The sequence below is a fragment of the Protopterus annectens genome, chromosome 12.part0, assembly GCF_019279795.1.
Source record: "Protopterus annectens isolate FY-2018-M chromosome 12.part0, PAN1.0, whole genome shotgun sequence".
In the NCBI taxonomy this organism is placed as follows: Eukaryota; Metazoa; Chordata; order Ceratodontiformes; family Protopteridae; genus Protopterus; species Protopterus annectens.
In genome coordinates this window covers 567,487,869-567,515,657 of record NC_056746.1, presented here as the reverse complement: position 1 = coordinate 567,515,657, position 27,789 = coordinate 567,487,869, and the positions used below count along the sequence as shown (strand labels likewise).

General features: G+C 38.8%; 1 protein-coding gene across 1 annotated transcript in view; it reads right to left on the bottom strand.

Moving 5' to 3' along the window:
• LOC122816190 (radial spoke head 10 homolog B-like) overlaps positions 1 to 27,789 on the bottom strand; it is a 1,099,140-nt gene that overhangs the window by 649,513 nt on the left and 421,838 nt on the right. Inside the window, exon 9 of the mRNA XM_044088939.1 lies at positions 23,233 to 23,374. Coding sequence (XP_043944874.1) covers positions 23,233 to 23,374 — 142 coding nt within the window. The remainder of the gene's footprint in view (positions 1 to 23,232; positions 23,375 to 27,789) is intronic.

Here is a 27,789-nt window from a genome sequence, read left to right as displayed (position 1 = left end):
AAATGTAAGGTTTAATTCCCAACTGGGAGAATTTCTCTATAATACCTGAGTGGAGGATTGTGCCAAATGCCTTGGCTAGGTCAACATAGGTGGTATGCACTGTGTTTCCCTCATCCAGGGCCTTGATGACTTTCTTGAAGAAGTCAACCACATTTAACAGGCATCATGTACCTTAAATGAATTCAAATTGGGATGGGTGCAGTTTGGAGATTACCTATGATTTTGTTAATAAGGTCCGTAATGATTCTTTCCATGGCCTTGCAGATGAGGCTAGTCAAGCTTATTGGCCTATAATTCCCAGGACTGGTTGATGGTTCCCCTTTGTGCAGAGGAATTACTGTCACTGTCCTTCATTCCACTGGAACATAGCCAGCTCTCAGGCTGTGGTTAAACAGGGATCCAAGTAGCTCTGCTAGGTCATATTTTAAGTTGTTTAAAAGGCAACCTGGCATGTTGCCTGGTCCCATTGATGCTGTGTTTTTGGCCCTGGAAAGCACTGAGATGACCTGCTTGCTTGAGATAATAGGCTGAGGAATGGTGGCAGGTATACTTTGAGGGATGACTGGAGGGGATGGGAGGGTGACATTTTCTTCAAACTGGTCAGATAGCAGGTTGGTTACTACTTCCAGATGAGCATGAGTGGTGCCATCCACATCCAGTTCAATGCATAGCTGGGTATTCCTTTTTAGATTTTGGATGTAAAGAATGCCTTGTGATTATTCTTAGGGAGGCTATTTCTGCTTTGTAATTAGCTTTGGAGAGGACTTGACAAGATTCTTACTTGTAGGCTCCATATAATCTATCATGTAAATCTAACTGCATCTCGTTATCCAGATTCTAACATTTATTTTACACAAAGATAAAATTAAAAACCTTTTATTTTCACTTATTTAACTTTTGGCAACACTTATTTAGGTAATAGGTCAGACTCTTCTAAGACTTATAATATTCTTTCATGCATTCCTTCATTCATTCATTCATTCATTCATTCATTCATTCCCTGACATCTACTTTATTCAATTAAGGATTGTGAGGGAGTTACCTAGCATAAAGTTGGTACAAGATAAAGAAACTAATTCTGGACAGGATGGCAGTATAAAGCATGCACATGGCTACATACTCACACACTGCATAGACATTTACATGCAATTTGCAACATCTACTCTTCACTTACACCATATCTTTAGGATGCTGGAGGAAGCCAGAGAGAAAGTCTATACAGAGGACATGCAGAATCTGCACATAATTTACCAAGCCAGGAACCAAAATTAAGAATGAAGCATTGCGAGATAGCAATGTTTACAACTTCACCATTGCTGTGCTCCTTTCCTCAAACACAGTATTATTAAAAATAAAAATAAAAATAACCCCGTCCATCATGGCTGTAAATTAGCATACAAAAAGCAGGTGAAGCTCTGCCATTGCATTAATTATTTCCTTTAGGGACATGCATCCAATTCCTAGCTCAGTTATTAACATTTTGCTTACTAATCAGTTTGACCTAATTTGGCATCTACTATTCGACATTAATGCCTATAGTGTATGCAGCAAAATACATCTTCATATCTAAAAAGGCACTTATCTGTCAGCTGGCTTCATACACATCACAGATTCAGAAATCCTTTCCCTTAGTTATCATCATGTAGTTAGATATCTCAGACCTCATAAGGGGAGACTAGGACAGTATCCATAATTACATTGTTTTTTTCTCTTCCACTGGCAACTCCTAGTACCTACCCAATGAGATCCTCTCATAATGTCTGGGTTAAGACTGCATGCAAACATACTGAACTGCATTTACATATCTCCTGATCTCTCAAAGGACATTTAATGGCTACATAACAGCAAAATCTGAATGGCGGCACAACAAAATCGTATCAAAAATCACCCCTGAATTATCTGTAAAATGAAGGCATTAATGATACAGCAGAGTCAACTTTGGATGCAACACCAGCATTGCAGATCATCTGATAATCTTATCAGATTTTAAGAAATATGGAATAATGTAAAATCCATTCTCATAAAAATGAAACATAATTATTATTAAAAATAGTAGTACACCCATGGTCACAACTCAAAACAGCTCTGGTAAGGAATAATGCACTCACTTGATCTCAGCAAAATGGCATAATCCATCCACTCAAACTTCTCATTCTGGATTGGCAAACCAATTCTACCAACACCATTGCAATATTATACAAACCTAATATTCTCTTAAATACTAACTACTCCTACTATTACTCTCCATAGGATCATAGGAAGTTACTAGGCTATTAACCATGAGGCCCTTATAAGGCTAGTCAAGAGTTTAATCCATGTTTAGACAAGTCAGCATCTGATGCCCATGTCTAGCAGCACCACAGGTGGAATCCCAGGGGTGTATTTTTTGTTTCCCATCCAGTTATCCAGGTTGCGCTTAAAAAAGGATAATGAGGTACTCTGCTTGATGTGGAGAGGGTGTCTATTCTACAGATGGGGAGTCTCTGGGACACAAGTTTATCCCGACAACAAGTCCTATTGATGTCACAGACTAGGTTGAGATTGCATGTGTGGGTTACTTGAGTGGAGCTTGACTTGTGGATATGCAGCAGTCCCAAAAAGGCGGGTTCTGAGATTGCTTTGTATGCCAGACAGAGGTCACCTCTGAGGCATCTATATGAAACCGGGTAGAGGGACAGGGCTTTTAGCCTGTCTGTGTATGGTGGATGTTCGGGCCCTGGATTCTCCTGGTGAGGAACCTCTGTGGCCTCTCCAGGTGCTGCATGTGCTTTGCGAGATACATGCCGAACAGGGTGTTGTACTCAATAATGGGCCTTACAAGGGAAGAATACAGGGATGTTATGATCTTCTTGTTCCTGGATGAGATAATCTTACTTATGAGGTGGGCCATGTAGAAAGCTTTCCATACAACAGAAGCAACATGATGATCAAAAGTCAGGCTGCTATCAACCTGGGTGCCCAAATCTCTCACTACTGATTGTGTGCTTAGGACATTATTATTAATGTGATCATTTGTGGGAATATCCCTCTCCCCAAAGGGGATGATGATGCATGTTTTGGTATTCAGCTAAAGGCCATGTATCTGGTACCAGTCATTTGTTTGGGTGAGACCTTCTTGGAGGATGTCCACATCACTAGGGGAATTGATGATATCACCCAGCTTGCAGTCATCTGCAAACTTGGTCAGCCATAGCCCACTGGTTTTGGCCTGCACTTCAGAAAAGTATATCCCAAATAGCAGAAGCCCCATGACCGATCCCTGGCATATGCTGCTCATTATGGGTCTACTGCTTGAGGTAGCTTTCTCTATTTTGACTAGGTGGGTTCTATCAGTGAGCCAGTTTGCTAACCATCGGGTAACATACGAATTGATGCCTAGTTGAGAGAATTTATCTATTAGGCCCGAGAGGGGAACAGTGTCTAAGGCTTTAGCCAGGTCAAGGTAGGCAGTGTGCACCATCTTCCCGTCATCCATGGCTTTGGTGACTGTCTCAAAGAAGTCGACCAAATTTAACAACCATGACCTCCCCTTAATGAAGCCAAACTGTGTGGGATCAAGTGTTTGAAGGTTGCCAATGTCCTTGTTAATGAGGTCCAAAATAATCCATTCCATGGCATTACAGATCAGGCTAATTAGGCTGATGGGTCTATAATTTCCTGGACCGGTGGACGCTCCACCTTTGTGCAAAGGGATGACAGTGGATGTCCTCCACTCAGCTGGGATGAAGCCGGTACTCAGGCTTTGGTTGAACAGGGCACTTAACTGTGCTGCAAGTTCTTGCCTGAGTTCATGTAGGATGCAGCCTGGGATGTTATCAGGTCCCATGGAGGCTGTATTTTTTTTGCCTTTGGGAGAGCAGTGATGACCTGTTCCCTAGATATAAAGGGAAGGGAGGAGGTACTGAGGATGTCCTGATTTACTGATGGGAGGACAGAGTGGTGAAGTGTTCAATTAATCTGTCAGCAAGCAAGTTGGCTATTTGAATGGCATTTGTGTATGTGGTGTCCTTGTCCACCATTTCTGAGCAGATTTGGGTGCTTCCTTTGAGACTGTGGACATATGTGAAAAAGGCCTTATGATTGTCTCTAGTAGATGTGGCCAGTTTGGACTCAAGGTTTGCTTTGGACGATTTCACCAGTGCTCTTATTTGCTTGTTTAAGCCAAGTAAAGATTGCTTCCAATTGGGTACCTATTCCTTCTTGGTCCTGGACAGCAATTTTTTCCTTTTGTTTTAGAGTTTATTTATTGCAGATGTCCACCAGACAAGTTTATTCTTCCTTGCAGAGGATGATTTTGTCCTGTTGGGTATTACTGATTCCATGCATCTATATAAATGCTCTTATAGTACTTTGGTGTAGTTTTGGACATCGGTGCCAGTTCCTACAGATGGGGAGGGGGGTGTGAAGCTGTTTATACCATCTCTCAGGAGGGTGTAATCAGCTTTGGAGAAGTTTTCTTGTTTGACCCTAGCTAGAGGGGGGGTCAGGGGAGATGGTGACTTCGAACGTGACAGCTTTATGGTTGGATCTTACCAGGGAGGATAATACTGTAGGGATACTGCAGTGGTAACTTATGTTGGTTAATAACAAGTCCAATATGTTATCATCTCTTGTGGGGGTATCGACTAGCTGTTCCAAGGCATTTGCATTGACAAAATTGAGGAATCTCTGGGCATTTGTATTCTGGCATGAACAGTTGTTCCAATCTATGTTTTGGGTAGTTAAAGTTGCCCAGGATCAGGGAAAAGGGTTAAGTCTTGATAGATTAGAGGAGGCCCAGATAGTTGGATGGGCATCTTGAGTCAAATTTGGGGGCTGGTAGCCAACTATGATTTGAATAGGGGTCTTATCAATGGTTAACTGCACCTGGACTGTCTCCTGTGCTTCATACTGTTTGACCAGCCTGGAGGTGTGTGTGTCTTTAACATATATTAAAACTCCACATCATTTGGCTTTATTGCCCACAGTTTGGGGTCTGAATGTATGATAGGATGAGTAACCAGGTAAAGTGTGCTAAAGTCAATCATTTTCTGTTTGTATTGAGGTATCATTCTGGATGATGGTAGGATGCTGCTTAAGGTTTGGGATATACCTGCCTGGGGCACATATTCAGCAAGCTCAATCATGTCTCTCTTCATAAAGTCCAGTGAGGTATGTCTCAAGTCATTCACGCCAACATGGGCTGTCATAACAATACCTCTTGTTGAGAGACTTGAGTGTGTATTTGATATGGTGGATTCTGGCACCTGACAAACAACTAACCATAAATTTAAGGTCTCCTTTGTTTGGGTATGTTTTTGTTGAGAACATCCGCATATGTAGGTGTGTGTTGTATAGATGTGGGTGGTGTTTGAGGTGCAGTGATTGTGATGACAACCTTCTCAGTGCCATATATACTTGCTTGTGATGGAGAGAGCAAAGACTCTAGGTTCCTAATGTACTTGCATCTCTCACAAATTGTGTTCCTAGGTGGTAGTAGTAGGTGGTTGTTCATGTACATGAGGCATGTACATGAGGCATGTCTGGAGGATTTGGGTATCTGTCTCCTTATATCCAAAACTAAGGCAATACTTTTTCTGTTGAAAACCAGCACTTTTCCTGGTTCTCTTTTTCTCAAATGCATCTAGCTTCTCTTTCTGAATTTTCTGTTTGGAAACTAATTACACCTTCACCAAATGCTGTTTGATGAGATTATATCACAGCAGTTGAAAGTGTGAGCAGATTATATATTGTACCATTTTTCTGTTCTAATGACTTATGTTCCTTCTGTAAGAAAACAGCTACTGTTTTCCAGCTTCAAAAGTTGGATCTTGACAAACTGCGTCCTTTCGCTCTTTTCATTCATATAGTCAAAATTCTGGGAAATGCATTCACATTCATCACCTCTAACATGTCTCCAGTAAAGCTGCAATGCTGTTCTCTAACCCACCTAGTACAGCTTACATGCTTGTCATAGGACAGAACTGAAACACTCCTTCTCATTTTCATTGATCATCTGAGAAATAAACTAAACCAAGATTAAATTATATGCACTTTCTTTTATCACACTTAGTTAAGGCTTTAGATTTACTTTTGTAAATCATGACCTCTTAATGTGACAACCAGCTGTAGCCTATCTTCATATAACATTTCCTGGTTTAAGAACTACATTGATGGTAGCACTCAGGCTATCACATTTTTTGAGTCTATCTTATCATCTCAGCAGATTTCTCCATGAATACTTCAGGAATCAATCCTCTTGTACAGCATTTGTTTATAACATGTCCTTCTTTTGTAAACCGCAGAATCTTATCCAATATGCTAAGAATGCCACAACAGTATGGATCAAATCTTTAAAAGGTGTGCCCTAGTCTCCAAACAAGTTTCACTAATGTACAAACACGTCTGGAGGATTTAGGTATCTGTCTCCTTATATCCAAAACTAAGGCAATGCCTTTATCTGTCAAAAAACACTACTTTTCTGGCTCTTTTTTTTCATTTCTTTCTTTCTTTTCTTTTTTTATTCCTCATTCTTCTTAATACCAGATTTTCTCTCACACCATTATCCCCCTTGATGTGGTCACGTATGTAAAATTTCTTGGTATTATTCTAGCTAATGCTATGAAATTTGATAAAAACAGTTATCCACAAAACTCTAAAAACTAGATGTACTTTATCAAGTGAAAAGCTGCATGGTTTACTACACTAGAAACATAACTGCCACAGCAAACCATGTGCAAGAAAGAATCTGGAATGGAATACTTCTTGTTTTTGCAACAGAACTCTTTGAACTGCTTTTCTGTTTTGTAAATGTTAAACTACTGGAAAGAAAGATAAAGGTGACATGGTGGAATGATAGCATGCAGTCTGAATAAGACTCACTGGAAAACTCTATAAGGCGGCCTGCAGAAATAATTATTCTTCACATTTGTCTATGGTTCTGGTTATCCAGTGGATATCATAAATAGCAAACTTCTTTCCTTTATAGTGGTGTAGGAGAAGAACTGATGAACGAGTGAAACCATACTTATATGCAAGAATTCATAAGAGAGAAGTCTAAGCACACCGGTGGTGTCACTCTCCCACTTTGGACACAATAGAAGAGTCTTCGTGGGTTCTGTTTAAGCAGCTTTATTTTATGCAAACACATCATGATGGAAGTTTACTGGCTTTAACTTAAGTAACTTATATACAAACAAGCTGCTGGAATCATACATGTTTACTCTCTGGCTGCACTCTCAAAATGGCACTAGGAATGGCACATACTTGACATTTATACATGCACGTCATGCCTTTGACATGCTTCTTAAAGATACAGCACACAACACGTGCACTCTGCTTTACATCTTCCCTCTTGAAAAACAAAACATGCAATGTTATGAATCTATTTGGCATGCAGATATCACACACAGTTCTCATTCATGCAGTTACACAAGATAAAAGATACACATATACACAGTTAAGTCCATGTTGCTACATATTTCATACTGGGCCTGGATACTCGCCCATATCGTGTGACATAAAAATGGGAATTGGACTTAGCGAATGGAGCTGTCTCTGTACAGTGTTCAGTCTTTGATTTGTCTGAAACATCTTCAGGAATGGAATCAGAGATAGGAACACACTCAGGAACAGGAGCAACATTTGATTCACTCTGAAATCTAGAGTCTGTGTCAATAAAATGATGTTGATGATGATGATTTTGGTACAGGAAGTAAATGCCTACGGTTTCTCCTGTACTCCATACCCTCGGATTCTACAAGGTAGGATCTTGGCTCGGCACATATACTTGTAACTTGATCAATCCGGTCGAAACCTTTCGCCGTTTGTATTCTCACTCTTTCTCCTTCCCTCAATGGATGAAGAAATCTGCTCAATTTGTCATAGCTGGACTTCTAGATCGAATGCTTCTTGAATAGTTGAGCCTTTATGGTTCGGTTGTTCTTAGCTTTAGGCCTCAATAAACTGGAACTAACAGGTAGCTTCATTCTAGTTTGCATGGAAAAAAGTCTTTGAGCAGGTGAGCCAAGAATATCATCACAGGGTATGTTTCTGAGATTAAATTCAGAAAGACGTCAGTATTTTCATGCTTGAACCTTTCAAGTAATTGCTTTGCACTCTGCACTACAAGTTCAGCTAGACCAATGGACTGCGGATATTCAAGACTGCTAGCAACATGTACAAAGTCCCATTCTCTTGCAAATTTCTGAAATAAGTGACTAGTAAATTGAGTACTATTGTCAGAGATAACTTTGTGTAGACTACCATGGACTGAGAAATGTTTCAAGTGGATGTTAGGTTAGATAGTAAGTCAATCTCAAACCAGTTTGAATAAGAGTCTACCAATACTAAGTAGTGTTGATTGTTCCACTTGAAGATATCAGTAGCTACTGTCAACCAAAGTAGTTCAGGGACTTGACTTAGCTGAAGTGGTTGTCTTTGCAAATGCTGTCTAGTACTATTGCATACTGAACAAGAAGAAAGTACATTATTAATTTCTTTCAATAATGAAGGCCAAAATACTAAGTCTCTCACTCTTCTCTTAGTGGATGTGGAACATGGGTAACCATGATACAAAATCTGAATATATTCTTGTTGTAAAGAAGCAGGAAAAACAATTTTAGGACCTTTGAAAATAATGCCATCTTCCATCAACATTTCATCTCTGTAAGTAAAATAGGTTTGCACTTCAGGTGGTACACTAGATTGCTTTGATGGCTATCCAGCATTAATGCAGTGATTGAGCTTTTGCAAAATTGGACTAGTCTTAGTGTGATCTCTTAACTCATCAAGCCTAGTGGTAGAAGAATTATGCACTGCCATCACGTCAAAGTCAAAATTCTCCACGTCAAGCTGTTCTGTCATATTTCTGGGCGATCTGGATAAGATATCAGACAGATAGAGTAGTTTGCTCTTTGTATAGACCATTTTGAAGTTGTAATTTTTGCAGTTTGAGTATCATTCTTTGTAATCTTGATGGAATGGAATGCATAGGCTTTTTTAGAATAGTAACTCGGGGTTGGGGAACAGTTTCAGTCTGAATGGCTTGACCATAAATATAATCATGAAACTTGAAACATGCAAATACTACTGCCAAAAGTTCTTTCTCAATTTGAGCATACTGCATCTCAGTTTGGGGAAGTGTTCTAGATGCATAGGCTACTGGTCTGCTCTCTTGAAGTATAACTGCACCTAGACCAAATTTTGAAGCATCACAGGAAATAGTGATTGGTTTGTTGACATCATAGTATCTTAATGTAGGTGGGTGGCAATTTTCTGTTTGAGGTCTTCAAATGCCTTCTGGTGGTGTTCTAGCCATGGCCATACAATATTATTGTGTGTTAGCTCTCTTAAAGGTGCTGTCAACTCACTGAAGTCTGGTATAAACTTGCCTAAAACGTTGACCATGCCTAGGAAACACTGTAGAGCTTGAATATTATCTGGTGCTGACATTTCATGGATAGCTTGGTCGGATCTGGTCTCAAACCAGTACTGGTAAACAAATGACCTACATATGTAACTTCTGGAAGCCTGAATTTGCACTTCAGAGGGTTGAGCTTCAAGTTTATTTCATGTGCTCTGTCTAGAACTCTCTTTAAGTTTCTGTCTGCCTCCAACCAATAAATCATCTACTATTATGGCACAAGGATAACCAAAAAAATTGCTCCATTGAATGCTGAAAGACTTCACTTGCAGAATTTATTCCAAATGGCATTCTTAGGAATCTGTATCTGTCAAACAGGATACCAAAAATGATTAGAAATGCGGATTTATGATCAAGCATCACTTGCCAAAATGAACTTTTTGTGTTCCAAGACAGAAAAGATAGTGGCATTCAGATTTAGAGCTGTGATCTCTTTGACAGTGTGCATTGTATGATATGGTCAATTCAATGCTTTGTTCAAATCTGTTGGGTCAAAACATATTCTGATTTCATCTGAGCCTTTTTTGTGAGCTACCATAGATGACACCCATTCAGTTGATTCTGTAACTGGACAAATTACACCTTGATGCACCATTTTATCCAACTGAGCTTTGACTTTACTTTGCATACCTATCAGAGCTCCTCTTGCTGATCTGACCATTAGAGTGACCTCTAGGTCTAACTTCATAGAAAACACAACTGGAAGTTTGCCCAACTTGTCATTGAAAACATCAGCATACTCTGAGAAAATGGCTTCAGAAAAATTGGAACTAGGGGATACACTTATGTGATGAACTTCTTTGGTAAAAGAAAGCAGGTTCATTCTCAAACTATCTTTGAGACCCAATAAAGACTGTATTGGCCTCCAGACTACATAGAATAGCAAGTTGTACGAGTTCTTGGCCAAATAACATGAAAGCATCACTGAGCCTTTGGTTTGAATTACTTCACCTCCATAAGCAACAAGTTTCGCACTACTGGCCACATTGAGTTGCTCATTAGCTCTCACTTTAGAAAATATGCCTGCTGATATAACATTAAATTATGAACCAGTGTCTACTTTAAGCTCTGTGGATTTACAATTGATCACAACAGTACAAAACACCTAGCTCTTTATCAATACATTTACTGCATCAACTCTTTCACCAAACACTGCTATGCCATCTACATAGAAAGCTGACTGTTGCTTCTCTATTTGATCAACTTGCTTTTTTGAGTGACCTTTCTTTACAACTGTGTGGGTTTTACTTGATCTGAAAACGTTTGAAGATGGTTCCACTTTTTACACTTGTGACATTACTGACCAAATACTAAACATTTCTCTCTTTTAGACTCATAATTTGCACCACAATTGTGACAGTTAACAATAAACCTGGACTTGGGTTTTGCTGATTTACACTTGTACTGCACTGAGGATGCTCCTTTAACTGAACTAGTCTTAAAACTTGCTGGAAAGCTATGTTTTCCCCTGGTGAGCTAGCATGGGCTGTGGCTGCCATGTGCTTAGGCCTACTTCTGTTTGCCACATGTTGCATACTATCCACATTTGCTCTGGAGCCTGCTGAAATCATGCTCCTGTCACTCGCAAACATATTTTTGTGTTTTTCTGCCACTTCACGGATCTGACAAATCTCTATGGCTTTACTCAACGTCAAATCACTGTAAAGATCTTTCTCACAGCACCGCTATTAATACCACACACAAACGTGTCCTTTATTATCTCATCCTTTAAGTTAAACTGACACGTTTTAGCTTTGTTTCTCAGGTCAGTTATATAAGCTGCAAAAGTTTCCCCTGGTTTCTGACTTCTCGTGTAAAACAAATGCCTCTCTAATGTAATATTTGTCTGGGGGTTACACATTTCTCTGAACCTGCACCTCAAACATTTGGGGTCTTCCCTTGATTCAGCCTGTACAACAATATGACGATTTTCGCCTTCTCCCTCATATACTGCTGGTGCATACACAAATGAATGCTCTCTTTTGCCTCTGACCCAGCTAGATTTAACAATATGAATGCCTTGGTGCAGGCATCTTTATCTGAATAAGCTATTTGTATAAAAATATCATACTCTTTCTCAAATACTCTCCAATTCTCTGCAATATTCTGATCAAATACAAGTGGTAAGGGCTTTCGAAATCCATCTGCCATATTAACACATACCAATGAAGGGTTTTGGAAATAAGCACAAACACATACATATACACATATTCTAGTATTTTGTAACTTTGTGGTTCTGAAATTATGCTTTTTGACTTTTTGAAATTATGCTATTGGGCTTTTCTGCAAAACAAATGCTATTGGGCACTGTAACACCTTTGAAATCACTTTATTGCTAGAAATCATCTCTTATTAGTATGATAAACATATCAAACAACTGCACAATACAAGCCTGTTTGTAACTGGACTTTGCGAAATAAGTCTCTAGGGCACTGTAATACTCTTGAAATTATTGTCTTGCTAAAGTAATTTATCAACATTTTAAGAAACATCTCAAATAACTTCACAATGTGAATGAACAGGGCAAGAGAAGCTCAGAGTCAATAACATTTCAAAGTAATTGCACTTTGCGAATAAACTGTACACAGCATACTGAAATTTCCCCAAAATGGCAGTACCTTGCTAGGCAACTCTTTACAGTGCAAGAAACACTCTGCAATGGTGCCATTTTGGGAACAGACACCTCCAGCACAAGAAACTTTTCAAAATGGCTATACTTTGACTGTACTTCACAAAATAGTTGCGCTTTGCACACAAATAAACTCTTCAGAATACATACGCAGTAATAAGCACACACTTTAAGCAGTTTTACACAATTTGAGATACTATGAATAACTTTAGTTATGCCCTTAATACAATACAAAGCCATAGGTATGCCAAAATGCAGCACTTTGCCAAGAAACATACAGTTGCCTTGCTTTATTTTAGCTTAATGTGCCCTTTTTGCCCTTATTATATTTGTTTTGCTGGTTTAATCTCTTTTCATGCCCATTGTACTCTTCTTGTGCTCATTTTACTCTAAACATGCCTGTTTTGCCATTAAACATATTTGTTTTACTTTAAAAAAGTGTGTTTTACTTTTCTGATCATCGTTTTGTTAAATGTCATTATTTTAAACATTTCCCTTAGTTAAGAAACCTTTTGTGCCTCCCGCTTGTTTAATAATGTAGTTTGTGCCCTTGTAATATTCCATTTTACCTTTTTTATAAAATAAGTAGTTTGTGCGTATTCTCATTATCTTTGATTCTTTTCTGGCTCTTTTTCGTGCCTGTTTCTCTTAGTTTACCTTCACTGTCGCACCTCAAGGCTCTAAATATTATTCTTCGCAAACCCGGTTATGACACCATGTCACTCTCCGACTTTGGACACAGTAGAAGAGTCCTCATGAGTTCTGTTTAAGCAGCATTATTTTATAGAAGCACATCATGATAGAAGTTTACGAACTAGTAACTTATATACAAACTAACTGCTGGAATCATACATGCCTACTCTCTGGTTGCACTGAGTGCACTCTCAAAATGGCACTAGGAATGGCACTTGCCTGGCATTTACACATGCAAGTTACATTTTTGACAGGCTTCTTAAAGATACAGCATGTGCACTCTGATCTACAGGTAGGACCCTGCTTTTGATTTCTATTCCTCTGAAATCTAGGTTGGGTATACCTATAGTTTATTATAGCAATAACCCATGCCTGGGTGTGGATAATGCTGGATTTACCCACGGTTGGTGTGGTGTGGTCACGAGGGCAAAGCCCGAGTGGCCAAACAAAGCCAACCGTGGGTAAATCCAGCATTACCCACACCCAGAAGTGGGTTATTGCTATATCTAATGACATTATTTAAGAAAAAAATAATTACTTTTCTTAAATAATGGCATTGTATAATGCCTCCTTGCTGCCCTTCTGCAGCTGTCTGGTACTCTGCGGCAGTTCTGATGTACTGCGCATGTGTATGCCAGTACATCAGAGCTGTGGGCAAGAGCTGTGGGCAAAAGCAATGGAGAAAGCAAGATCTCCGTTGCTTTTTACCAACTGTTTCGCTATGTTAAATGGGTTTAACATAGCGAGACAGCTTTAAAAAAAAGCAATGGAGAATCTCCGTTGCTTTTTTTAAAGCTGTCTCGCTATGTTAAACCCATTTAATATAGCGAGACAGTTTTGAAAAAAGCAATGGAGAAAGAAAGATCTCTGTTGTTTTTTACAAACTGTCTCGCTATGTTAAAGGAGTTTAACATAGCGAGACAGTGTGAAGCAACGGAGATCTTGCGTTCTCCGTTGCTGCAAAAAATGAGTTATAATAATGGAAAAAGTCCGGGCGACCGGACCTTTTTCCATTACTATAACTCTGATTTACAATGTGCACGCTGACCAATCAGCGTGCACGTTTTTGAATATTAGTGGGGGGGGGGTCATTGTATAATGAAGCATATGCATTTGAGTGGCTGTTAATTGAATTGGCAATTCTGTGTTATGCTTAATACAGTTAGTTGGACGGAGAAAGCCAGCAGTTCACTTTCTATGTGCTTCCCCTTATCTCCATTGACTGTGACCATGGAGTTGATATATATTTATCTATCTATATATCTATCTCTCTCTCGCACTCTCTCTCTCTCTCTATATATATATATATATATATATATATGTGTGTGTATATATATATATGTGTGTGTATATATATATATATATATATATATATATATATAAATATATATTTATAAGTTAGGAGTCTGTGGGGGATGACTCCTTCACACGAGAATGCAAGGAGGGGTTTCCCCAATGCAAAAAAAAAAAAAAAAGATTTTTTTTAATGTTTTCAAGTTATGCCTCTCAGTACTGAATTTCCAGAAAATCTTAACTCAGCCTTCTGTAGCTTGATATAAACTTCTTGGTTGTGTCTTTAAAAGTGCTTTTTTGTCTACAGGTTTCAGTTTTTGAGCTTACTTATTCTAATTTCTTACAAATAGCCATGGTATGTTGTTGAATTCTTATGAACTTTGGAAAATGGAACATTAAACCTCTGACTATAGATGGAAAAAAAACAAAAAAACTAAGGGTGCAGAGATCACTTATTTTCCCATATTTTGTTTTACGTTATTTTAGCACAATAAAATGCAAAATTAAAAAAATGTTCTTACCTGGAACAATTTTACAAAGAACTACTTTGCTAGTAACATTCATCCATTAATAAAATAATTACAATAAAGGCCATAAATATGCAACTTGAATGTAAGTTCTATGGACTGTTGATAGCTTTTAATTGCAGTTTAATAGTTTATTACTATCAGTAGCCACAGGGTATGTGTGCATGAGTGCTCCTGTTTTAGAATGTGTTAGTTTTACTTAGTGTTATGTTTTATTCTGTTTTTTTTTTTATGTGAGTTTTACTGTTAGGCAGTAGACCTGAGCTGTTGTTTGACATTTTTGAGTTATCTTCAGCTCAGTGATGGACTATCATTATATAGTGGAATGTCTCACTACATTCACATAGTGCATCTTACATTCTATGTTTCATATGGAGTCCTTTGAATTTGAGGGAATTTCACTGGAATGCTGTAAAGCTTCATGATGATTATAAACAGCAGAATGATGACTCATGTTTTCATGGGGTAAGTCTATGTTCTTTACTTGCTCCTCTTTAGGTTGTAGGCATTCATTCTGCCATTTTAACATCTGATATGATGTACAATGTTGCAATTGTACCAACCCTGGTTAAGTTATAAACTAAAAGCATATTCTGCAATTATCATAACTTGTAACTACATCACCAAGCTCTGCTTCCAATCTGATGTCTCTTACTTTTAATTGTCTGTCCATGACAATTGTGAGTCCCTACTAGGGAACACTACTAACCCATTGTATATAATAATCACTTTGTTTTTATAATTGTTTGCTAACTTCTGTGTAATCTATGTAAGTTTGTCTTTGTGGAGTTTTTCTCCCCGGGCCTCCGCTGAAAATGGACATGTATCCAGTCGGACTATCCCGGTAAACAAATGTAAAATAAATAAATAATAATAAATAATTGTTTATGAATTAACAGATGTGAGGATTTCTATATAGAAAGGACATGATATAGTTGTTTGCACAGGTTTTTGTATACGCATTTGTGACTGAGTCATTGGCCGTGCCATCAAATTTGAGATTTTATTATATAAGAAATTCTTTTTGTTTTTATTTTGTTATTATTTTAACATTTTTGTAGGTTTATGTTACTGTTTCTTTAAATGTTTGAGCTACATTGTCGATTGGAAGCACCTTATTGGCTGGTCAATTTTTGAATATTTATTTAAGTACTGTTTTGGATGTGTAATAGTTTTTAGAATCTGAAGAAGCAAATGAGGTTTATGAAAGCGATTACTCAAATAAAGTATATTAAGTTTTATTGGCCATGCTTTAGTGCAGTTTTCTTTTTTGTTCTGGCTCATTTATTTGGCACTTTACATCTGTTGGGGCTGATGAGTGAGTTTGTTTGATACTGGACCATGGAGAGTATGGCTGAAGGATTTGCTGCTACTGACATAGAATTGGATTTTAATCCAGGGAAGGGGAATAAGGACTGGAGGAATGAGAGGTTAATCAGGTTTTTACATATGGACACTAATTCCATTACTGCTGAATGTATTGTCGTTATCAGATACAGTGAGTGATGAACATCAAGTAGAGTAGCGCTATTGTGGTGGATGAGGTAGCATAGTCTGTGCCTATAGACAATGAACCTATTAGACAGAATAAGCCCACATATAATACCCCATGTGCAGAGAGATTCCGAAACTGTCAACACACATGGTGATGTACAGTTGAAAGATACTGCAGTTAAGCGAAGGAATGAGATGGGTGCAAGACCGAAGGTTTTTCCCCAGTTCCTCTCCCCCATCAGGCAAGGATGGAATGCCTCATCAGAGAGGTCTGGGAGTCAGAGAAGGACAAATAAGAGGAAACAACCAAGGGGAGAGGGGGTATCAGACTATAAAGACAATCTGGACAATGAGAGATACACTTTGTGTGGAATCTCTCAGATAGAACAGTTGTCTACTGATAAACTTAATGTCCTGAATAGGGGCTTGAGTTTTACACCATCTTAACCTGTGGACTTGGTTGACTGTATTATGGACTTGAAATTATATATCAGGACTTTGATGTTGAGAATTATGTACTGCAATGATAATATTGCCATGGATGCAGTTGATAATATTTTTAAGAAGCCTAGTGCATTTGTTCCACAGAACCACCAGATCATAGAGTTGTTTGCCAGAAAATGTGAAAATGATACTTATGAGTTATTAAAGATAGTTGTAAAAAATGCAGATTCTATAATCTATGAATTGCTGAGACAGCAGCCCTGGGTGAGTTGAGGAATGACAAGAGTATTGTTATACATCCTGCAGACAAGGGTGGCTCAGTAGTAGTCATAAATAAAGATTACTATTTTGAATCTATGAAACAGATGTTGGGTGATCTGAATACATAAAGTATGTAGTTATCAGTGCTGCAGATATAGAACACGTGTAATAATATGAACTGTTGGATTGTCTTAACACACAAACTATTTTTAAAGATCTGTTTGATTATTTGTTTGTAGAGGCCTCACTTTTGCCGGTTATACAAAGGATGTCCAAAGCTCATAAAGATCCATTGAGACCCCCATTTAGGCCTATAGTGACCACTGGGGGCTGATTGATGGAGCCATTCTCTATTTATACAGAGAAGTCTTTTAGGCCTATTCTTGATAAGTATGTGTATGTTCCCAGGGACACTAAACAATTTCTATCGGGCTTGTTTGAGTATGTGGAACGATCTGCAAATCTAGAGGGAATATTATTAGTCATCATGGATATTATTTACAGCTATACCCAATCAACAGGGTACTGAAATGGTGAGGAGCTTTTTGTTAAAGTGGAGTGAATATGACTTAGCCTTTGTTGACCTCCTATGTTTGTTTTTGTAAGTAGTTTTAGAGAATAATGTTTGTATGTTTAATGAGGAATAATATCTGCAGATACTTGGGGTAGCTATGGGCACTTCTTGTGCAAATAACTATGCCAACATGGTGCTTACAGAATGGGAAACCAGAGCCATTTTACCTGTGTCCAGGTCTGGTTTTACCAAAGATTTGTGGATGATTTGTTCCTCATTTGGGGTGGTTAAGAATGTAAATTGGATGGCATTGTATCTATGCTGAATGACAGTACCTCACTTCTTAAATGTATGGCTAAGTCTTCATTTGAAAGAGTTGAGTTTTTGGATGTTCTTATTTATAGAAACCTGTGTGGATCCCTTATCACTGATCTTTACATGAAGGAGTGTAGTAAGATATCCTTACTTCATTGCTCTTGCATGCACTCACAACACATTTTTAATAACATAGTTAAGGGACAGGCCGTGAGGTTGTCTAGGCTGTGTGCTGATGACATTATTTGTGCTGGACATTTCAAACAGTTAGAGGCTAATTTGAAAAGAAGAGGGTATGTTGAGAATGAGATTGATAAGGGTGTGAATGAGGCCAGGGCTTTGAGGCGCACAAGAGCTACCGCTTTGAGGGAGATGGAGAGAACTAATGGAGGTAGTATGGTCACAATTCCATATAGTAGTGATATACACCTGTTAAAAAGAGATTTATTATATGAACTGGGGAATTTTGCAGCTGGATGAAAAAGTTACAGGGGTGGCTGGAGCCTACCTACGTTTAGATACAAGAACAAACCATCACTCAAATGTATGTTTTGCTGCCCTGATAGAACATCACATCAAATCAAGGATGGTGTTCCCAGGGGGACTACTACTTATAACAACTGTAATTTCTGTTGCTTTATAGAGTGTGGAGGGGTGTTTAGGCACCTGGATACTGGTAGACTGTTTAAGCTCAAAATGGAGGCTAATTATAACAGTAAAAATGTGGTCTACCTAGCCTGCTGTGTGGCCTGCCCATGTATTTATGTGGGCAAGACCAACAGGAGGTTATTTGAGAGGATACATGACCACAGTTATTGCACAAAGAGGAAATTAGAATATGGTGCCTTAGCCAAACATACTTTGAATATTTTATTTATTTTTTTATTTTCAGTTTGATGACTGGGGAAATCCACTTGGCCAAGAAGAGCCCGTTTACAGTGGAGGCCCGGGGAAAAAAGCTCCATAAACAATTGAATACAGACATACAGGTTCAAAGAAAATTATATACACCATATCAAGCAAGGTATATACATTATTCTCAGAGTGAAATCAACTACAGAGGTTTAAAGTATATACAATTGAATACATAGCAGCTGTAGAGGTGTTGGACAAAGCATTACATATTTAGTCTGTAACTAAATAAACATTTGGAGAATTTAGGGTTTATATATTTCAAGAGAAGTATTTAACAGAAGATGAGTGTGTCAAGTAGATAGTAGGCAGGGTGTATGGGAGGAGGTGAATGTGTTACAGAGTGGCTTTAAGTATACTTTAGAGTGGCAAAAAGGCTAGTTGTTTTTTACAGAAATGTGGTACTAGCTATATCAGAAGTGTAAGGCTCTAACAAAACTGTAGAAGAGGAAAATAAAATAACAGTTTAGTAGTGGAGTTATTGGTGCAGGGAAGAGGGATGGCTGCTGAATGGGTGGAGGAGGATGGAATCAAGTGGGAGTAGAGGAGCGACATTCCCACTTTGAGGAGAGGTAGGAGTGTAGGAGGGATTTGAAGTTGTTGTGATTTGGGGTATTGCGAAGGGATGGGGAGAGAGTTCCATAGTTTGGCTATGGAGTATGATATCAGAAGTTGTCCAGGGGGCTGGGAAGGTTTATGGATTTGTAAGAGGTTTTGGTTTTCTGATGGGAGTGAGCAGTTAGGTATGTAGGGGGTTAAGGCGGATGACAGAGCGGGGCAGTTGGATGGCTTGAACCCAAGTTTATAGTCAGTGGTGAGTTTAAGAAAGTTCAGGTAGTTAGGAAGTGCTAGCCACTCTAGAGATTTGAGGAAGTTGCAGTGGTGGGATGAGTTTTTGGAGTTGGTGGCAAATTTGCAGATTTTATTATAACAGGAATCAAGTTTGGATTGTAATCCTAGTTGGAGTTTGGAAAGCAGGGGAGCACCGTATATTAAAGAGGGGAGAAGGTAGGAGGAGGCTAAGGTCTTTCTGGTGGAAGGAGTTAGGTAGCGGTAGTGATGGTATAGAAGACCTAGCTTTTGGTGTTTTTTTTTAATGGATGTTTGTATATGGATGCCAAACTTCAGATGCTCATCAATGATGATACCAAGGAGTTTGGCATGTGGCACAGTTTCAATGGGGGTGTTATTTTGGCTAATTATTGAAAAGGTGGCATTATCAATTGCTGAGCCTCTGGAGGGAGTAAAGGTCATTAGTTTCATTTTATTTGCATTCAGGGCAAGATGGTTGTTTTGCATCCAAGTTTCAGTTTTAATGAAAGCAGACTGGGTCTTTAGTAGCAGGTTGGAGGGGGAGTCAGCAGTGCAGATGATATAGGTGATTTTCATACCTTTTGGTTTCAAGTTATAGATATACTGGGAATCAATAAAGCCTACACTAAGTGTACACTAAGTGTACACAATATGTATTCAACAAAATTCTTATTTCATTTTTGTGTTTTCTAGTCACTCAGAAAGATTACGCTAAGTGTACATGTAGTCTACACTATGTGGTAACCTTTACAAATCCCTGTCAATATTTAAAGCATCAAAAATATCAGTAGGAAAACCAAAATTAGGAAGAAGAAGGTGTGTGTTATGTCTGTGTTGTCTGTTCCTTAGAACAGTGTACACTTAGTGTAGGCTTTATTGAATCCAGCCATAGTTTATGACCACCTACAAGGAGGTGATTTGATCAATTATACAGAGACCTTGGAGTCCCAATGGATTGTTAGACTTATGGCACATAAGGGGTTGGGTTGTATAAATTTGTGCCAATTAGACCAAAATCCACAAAGTAAGCCAGCAAACTGTGAGACTGAAATAATATTTATTCACTAATGCAATGCACCCGGTTTGGGCTGGTATACAACACAGCCTTCCTTAGTGTAAATCAAATACATTTCAAGTAGTCTTTTATACATGCATTTAATTGAATCAAGTATGTGATTTGGTAATCAAAATTGTTCATTTAATCCAGGTGGATATAAACCACCCAGTTTAACAATCCATTTCTTCGCCTTTGTGTCAAGAATGGAATGCCACCCCGCTTTGTTGGATTTATTCCCTTTTATAATGTCTATAACCATGAAAGTAAACTTGGCAGATGAATGTTTTATGGAATGTTTATATAGAAAAACTCGAAAACGAATGACCAGAGTCAAGACAAGAACCCAGTTGCAGCTCCACTCAGTTTATTGGCAAAATCTCAATACACCATTAACGCTTTTCTATTCCACATACAAAATCACGTTTTCGTCCTGACAACATAGGACTTCATCAGATGAATGCTTCCTACCAAATTGATGCTTAAATACTTTAATTAAAACCAGAATCCACAGGCATGGGCGCAGCAGTCACTGGATGAACAACTGGTCTCTCACAAATAGATGACGAAGTTTCATATGACAGTATTCCTGAATCAACTTCTGTAGAACGGTTTGGTAAATCTTTTTTTGTCATTTTTAGATGATCACCTTAAACTTGGGGAGTAAAGTTGAACGTCACGTTCACTTAACGTTCAAAATTACTAGCTAGCTGTCATCAGCGACATACTATAAAAATGAATTAATAACCTTTCCTATTCACCCCAGCTTCCTGTGCGAGACTGAAATGATTTCAACTGCGGTGAGAACGTGCACGGTGCATGACGTCACCAAAAACCTGTGGAGTCTGGTTTTAATTAAAGTATTTAAGCATCAATTGGGTAGGAAGCATTCATCTGATGAAGTCCTATGTTGTCAGGACGAAAACGCGATTTTGTATGTGGAATAGAAAAGCGTTAATGGTGTATTGAGATTTTGCCAATAAATTGAGTGGAGCTGCAACTGGGTTCTTGTCTTGACTCTGGGCATTCGTTTTCGAGTTTATCTGTTTACATTTGGAGTGCCTTGGACTTTTGTTTTTTTTTTATGTTTATATACAACACTGCTTGTTTTTGTATTCCTCATGTCACTGGTGTGTTCAGAAATTCTCAGTCTAAGTGGTCGTGAAGTTTGTCCTATGTAGAAGGAGCCACAGCTGCATTTAGCCAAATATATCAACCATTCGCTACTGCAATTGGCAAAAAAGTTGATATCATAAACTGTGTCACATTTCTTACTTGCAAATTGTTTGAACTTAAAAACCTTATTGCAGTGAGTGCAATGTCCACATGGGTAGCATCCTGTGAACACCTCACCCATTATTGTAGTTTGTACTTCTTGAGTTGGTGTCCTGGAATGTGTGTTTGTAATGGTTAAAGTGTGAGCTAGATTTCTACCCTTATGAAATGAAAAATAACATCTGTCTGGTAGGACATTAGTAAGCTTGTGATCACTCTGTAGAATATTCCAGTGTCTTTGTACACTGTGATTAACAAATCAGAATTCCTACCATAAGTAGTCATTAACCTAATAGGTGACAACCTATGTTGCTCACGTTGTTTGTATATCAAAAGATCATTTCTCTAAAGTGTATTGGCCCAATTACTAGCCTGTAGGACACGTCCCATCTGATATCCCCTGTCCCTGAATCTGTGAGTCAGATCCTGTCTGTATTCCTGAAAGGTTGAATCCTTGGAGCAAATACGTCTCATTCTAATATATTGTGATTTGGGGATATGTTTTGCTATATGGGGCGGATGAAAGCTGGATGCATGGAGGAGGGTGTTGTATTGGGGATACTTCCGGAAAACTTCAGTACACAGAGTGTGATTGATTTTCTGGAAATGGAAACACCAAGAAAAGTGATGATGTTCGTGCCAAAGTTAACCGTGAAGTGTAAACCCCATTTGTTTTCATTTAAATAGTCAATGAATTCAGACAAATATTCCATATCCGACCTCCATACCATCCAGCAATCATTTAAATAACGCCTCTATATGTCAGTCTCTGTCAGGTACAAATTACAACCTGCATCGTAGGCAAGCTGTTCTTCAATAAAGGCCATAAAAAGGTCAGCATAAATTGGGGTAAAAGATGCCCCTATAGCCATCCCCTTAATTTGCCAATAGCATGTGTCCTGATAGAAAAAGACATTATTGGTTAAGACATAGTCTGTCAGGCCTAATAAAAAGGTATTGAATCCTATAATATTTGAAGAAAATTATGTACTTAGCCCAGAGCTATTGAAAACACTCTGATCATCGTGAGTGGAAAATGAGATCTGGGATAATTGTGAGTTACATTCTGAGATAGGGAGAGTATCCATGAGCTTGTTGAAGGCTTTGAGCTTTGGTAAAGGCCGAGATGGATCTGATGGATCAAATCAGACCCATCAGTGAGAATAAAGGTGAGACTGGACAACATCACATATGGCATTAAGATTTTTTTAATTAAAATTCAAGCTGCACCTGCTCCTTTGCCTTTGGTATAGGAGTCCAGTCTAAAGTAGTTTTACAGATGCCTGTGCTTGTAACATTAAAAATGCTGACCCATTTTAGAGATACAGGCACTTATACACAAACAACAAAAACAGTCAAAAATATTCAGTAATTAAGGGGAAGTCCTTTGGAAGATGATCAGTTGTTACAGGGCTAAACACATGCAGGCATACAATATACCATCCTTAGTCTGCAAGGAGAATTTCCCCTTTCTGGGGGCTGGCTAAGATGGTAAAACAGTGAAGTAACTCATACAAATGTTGAAAAACAGATTAAACATATAAACTGCATAATATGTTAAACTGGAAGCTTGGGTTTATACCAAAGAATATGTAATATTATTACCTATACCAAGTGGTGTCTGTGTTCGAATGCCACTGAGATCAGGTGTCTTCATTCCATCAATCGTGAAACTGGGGAACTCTGCCATGTGGTCATCAATAAATTCTCCCTCAAAGATGCGACCATTTTTAAAAATAAACTTTCCCTAAGAAATTAATGGGCAAACAATAACTATTTAAAAACTTTGGATAAAGAAGCCATTCAGGACATTAAACTATTACTGAAACTAAAGTTCCTTTCTTATGATTAGCTGGGCATCTTATCATGTAGGAGACTTATTGCTTTTCATATGATAAAAAATGTTCATTAACATCTTTTACTTCATGGCCCACCTGGTGACAGTACTACAATATTTATGCAGAACAATTAATCTGCATGTACTTTAATAAGAGCTACACATTCAAGACAAGTGTATACTTACTATAGGTATATAAAACTTGTTCTTTTATGGAATCAAGAGTAAAATACTTAGAGTTAGAATGCTTTCTGGCTCATTTTTCTCAAGAACAGCTGTAAGGAGAGTTGACATTTTTTTGACATACATTCAAGCACTTCTTGAACGAAAGGTAATTGATAATATGGTCAGCCAAAAGTGTCCATCATTTTAAGGATCATCATAAGGAGGTATCCTCTACAGAGGAAATGATAGCTGAAGAGCAATTATCATATTTTCACTCTCCAAGGAGACAGTTTCCAAGTATTCAATCTCAATGTTTAGTGACTGATCACAATGGGAAGTAGAATGCTTCTCCTCCTTTTCTTAGAAAATCTGGAGTGGCTGTTGCAATCATCACCAACAGCTGAGTAAGGGAATTGCAGAAGGACCAAAAACGTAAGTACAGGCATTAGTGTGTGTGCATGCACTGCTGAACAGTCGGGATGGCTGTCAGGGAGGATGATGGATGGAAAGGCTTATCCTCTAGTAACTGCACTAGTATGATTACATGGGAGATTCTGATTCACACTAATACTAGTTACCTTCTGGAAGGTTCTAGCCTCCTTAACTGGGACAATCTGACTCACACTAGCACTAGCTACTTACTCTAATGTGTTAGCCTCATTACCTGAGACAGCCTAACTGACTTGCCACTTGCTACTTCTAGTAAGGTGAAAGTATCATTAACTGAGATGTTCTGACTCACACTAACACTAGTTACTTCCTGAAAGGTGCGAGCCTAGTCACATGGGAATGGCTGACTCACACTCTCCTTTACTTTCTGTAAAGTGTTAGCCTCATTACCCAACCCTGACTCACATTAACCTTATCTACTTATTGTAAGATATTAGCCCCCTTTCCTGGCTGATCTTGACTCTCACAGTCTCTAGCTGCATGTTGTTACTTGTTGTAAGGTGCTAGCCTTATTACCTGGGAGACCCTGATTCACCCTAACACTAGCTACATACTTTAAGGTGATAGCTTTATTACCTGGGAGACCCTCACTCACTGTAACACTAGCTACTTCCTTTAAAGGTGTTAGTCTCATTGTGTGGAACAGCATAGATCACACTAACAGTAGCTATGTCTTGTAAGATGCTAGCCTCACTACCTGGGACAGCCTGACTCACAGTAATACTAGCTACTTCCTGTTACGTGCTAGCCTTGATACCTGAGAAAGCCTGACTCACACTGTCCTTAGTTACTTTCTGTAAAGTTTTAGCCTTGTTACCCAGCCCTGACTCACACTAACCTTATCTAATTGTTGTAAGATACTAGTCCCCATTCCTGGCCGATCCTGACTCACACAATCTCTAGCTGCATGTTGTAAGGTGCTAGCCTCAGTACATGGAAAAGGCTGGTTGACATTATGTTAAAGCTGCCTCCTGTAAGGTGATAACCTCAGTATCTGGATGACCTTGATTGACACTGATTCTAGCAACATGTTGTAAGATGATAGCATCATTTACCTGAGACAGCCTCAAATTACATGGAATACCATGAATTGCACTATGTCTAGTTAACTGTTATTAGGGAACACAGAGGTAATCCAGAAGGCTCAGGTCAAGTCTGGTATCCTACCTGAGACCCAGAGGGTGACAGGACTGACAAGAAACAGAGTGCAATGGATTAGTTCAGATAAAATCACTTTAGCTAGCAGACCTAGGAGACTTTCTCTCTGATACCCTTCCTCTGGGAGGAATAAAGATACCTCGTTGAGGTTTCAAGTAGTTTATTCAGTTAAGTAGGTAGATAGACAAGTGCACTTGTTCAATGCATGCTGTGAGGAGGGCTGGAAAGGGGATCTTGTTAGCTGGTGGCTACTGAGTGGGGATCATTTGTCTGTGTGGATGTGGCCAGAAGAGAAAATTCCTACAAACCCAAGTAAAATCTTAAGACAACTATAATGAAACTGTTTACTGAGACATTTACCAATACAAGTATTCTCTGGAGTGAAGCACTTGGGGGGGAGGGGGTTGTGTAAGCAGCAACCTCTAAATAAAGTTCCTAGCTCTGAAATCTCCTCAGTACTTAGTTGTGCAAACAGCAACTAGTTGGCATGTTGAGGAGGACTGTCCCATGAGATTAGTCTTAGTCTCAATTCTTATTCAAGCTAGCTAGCAGCAAACTTTTTTTGCGCCATCCCCTAGTAGATCAAGTTATAATGATCTGTAACTATGGATATGCACTTTCCTACTATCTCTTCAGCCAGTTTGGTGGATATGGGCATCATGGGGCAATGTAGCAATTCTCTCATGATTACTGACAATCACCTAATTCTTAAACAAACTGATATGGTATGTGAGAGATGTAGTTACACAATGTCACTGGAGACAAAGCTGTCACATGCAAGCACTTATAATATCAAACACATTGTCAGAAATATACACACCACACTCAGCACATATAGTATGGACCAGAAACATAAACCCACATATGCTGTGGTTTTTAACTGCAATTTTCCCAAACCTCAAAGGCATCCCTGACATTGCACTTTCAATAAGTATTCTCAGCAACCACAAAAGCACAGTACCAAAAAAAACACCCAGTACAACACATAACAGCCATATTTCACAACATCTCAACTTCTAAGCCTATAAGACAAACCAACACACAACCCAATATTTTGGTCATAGGATACTCCATTGTGAAACATACAGATGTCACACTCAGCAGGCTAAGAAGACAGTCATGGTCAGTAGCCTATTAGGGGTCAGGATCTGCCAGATCAAGCATGCACTCAGTTCGTTGAACCACAAGTACCAATATGACTTAGTCATAGTCCAGTGGGTGTAAACAACCTGAGACATACCTGCCTGGACTATATGAAGACAGACATAAGACAGCTGTTGGACTATATACCCCAGGCCAGTATAAGCCTAGCATTGATTAGCATTCTATCTTCTGCAATGATGATGCCACAGAATAACTAGAAGATAACTGACTTTAAGAACTGGCTTAGTTTTTGGTGTCATTCAAAGTGGGTACAATATTTCTCAGCCTGGGAGGATACGGCTGACAGACCATGCTGCTTTGTCAATTATGGTCTGCACCTATCCCCCTCTAAGCTTTTAAATATTGGCTAAAGCCTTGTTCACCCCCATAGTGAATTTTATGGCAATGCCAACCTGCTAAACCATTCAGCTTAGCAAAACCAAACCAAGAAAATCTAAAGGTGTTACTGCTCAATGCCAGGAGTCTAAAGAAGAAATTTCACTCTCTGCAATCTCTCCTCACTCGGGAGAATGTAGCGTCTGTACAGTTACTGAGACAAGGTTTAAAACCACAGAGAGCACTCTGTCAGTACAGGGCTATAACACCTTCCACACTTTTATGCAGCTAATGCACAAGAAGGGACAAAAGGTGGAGGTGTCTTAGCCTACAAACATACCTCAGGGCTGGTCAAACAGTGTGATATACTTGAGTTTCTCCACGTCCAAATCGCCACATGCAAAGTCCTATACAATACCATATCCTTGCAAACTATAGGTGCTTCTATGACTCAGAAAACCCATAACACATACTTAAACATACTGAAGACACTCCCCATGCAACCCAACACCATTGGACAACTTTAGTTATACTACTTTAAATTTGGGATCAAACATGGAGGCCCAAAGATTCCTGGACTTTGTAAAAACCAACATCCTGAACCAGCTAGTTCATGTACTTACTGGGGAGCTAACACACTTGACCTGGTCTGCACAAACATGGGAGAATGTTATGTGGCACCCCCCCGGTGCAATGTCCTCACTAGTCAGGTCAGACCATAAGGCTGTCTCTCTTAGACTAAAAGTACAACCACAGACCCAGCTAACCCTAGAACTTTTACAAATTATTCTATGGAAGATATATTACTATTAAATGATAGCCTAGCAAAAGTTCAAGTCCACCCTAAACCCAGAGAACACCACTACCTAGTAATAGCTGTACAGAAACAGCTGTACATACATGGAGTAAGCAGAGGACTAACTCAAAAAAAAATCCCAACAAAAGAAAGAAAATCATAGCAGAAATTAAACTGCAATGCCCAGTAAGGTACAAACTTCATCAACAATCAAAACAAGCATTTCAAGGGGTGAATCAAGCACCAAAGCCAAATTTGATATAAAAATAGCCTCCCA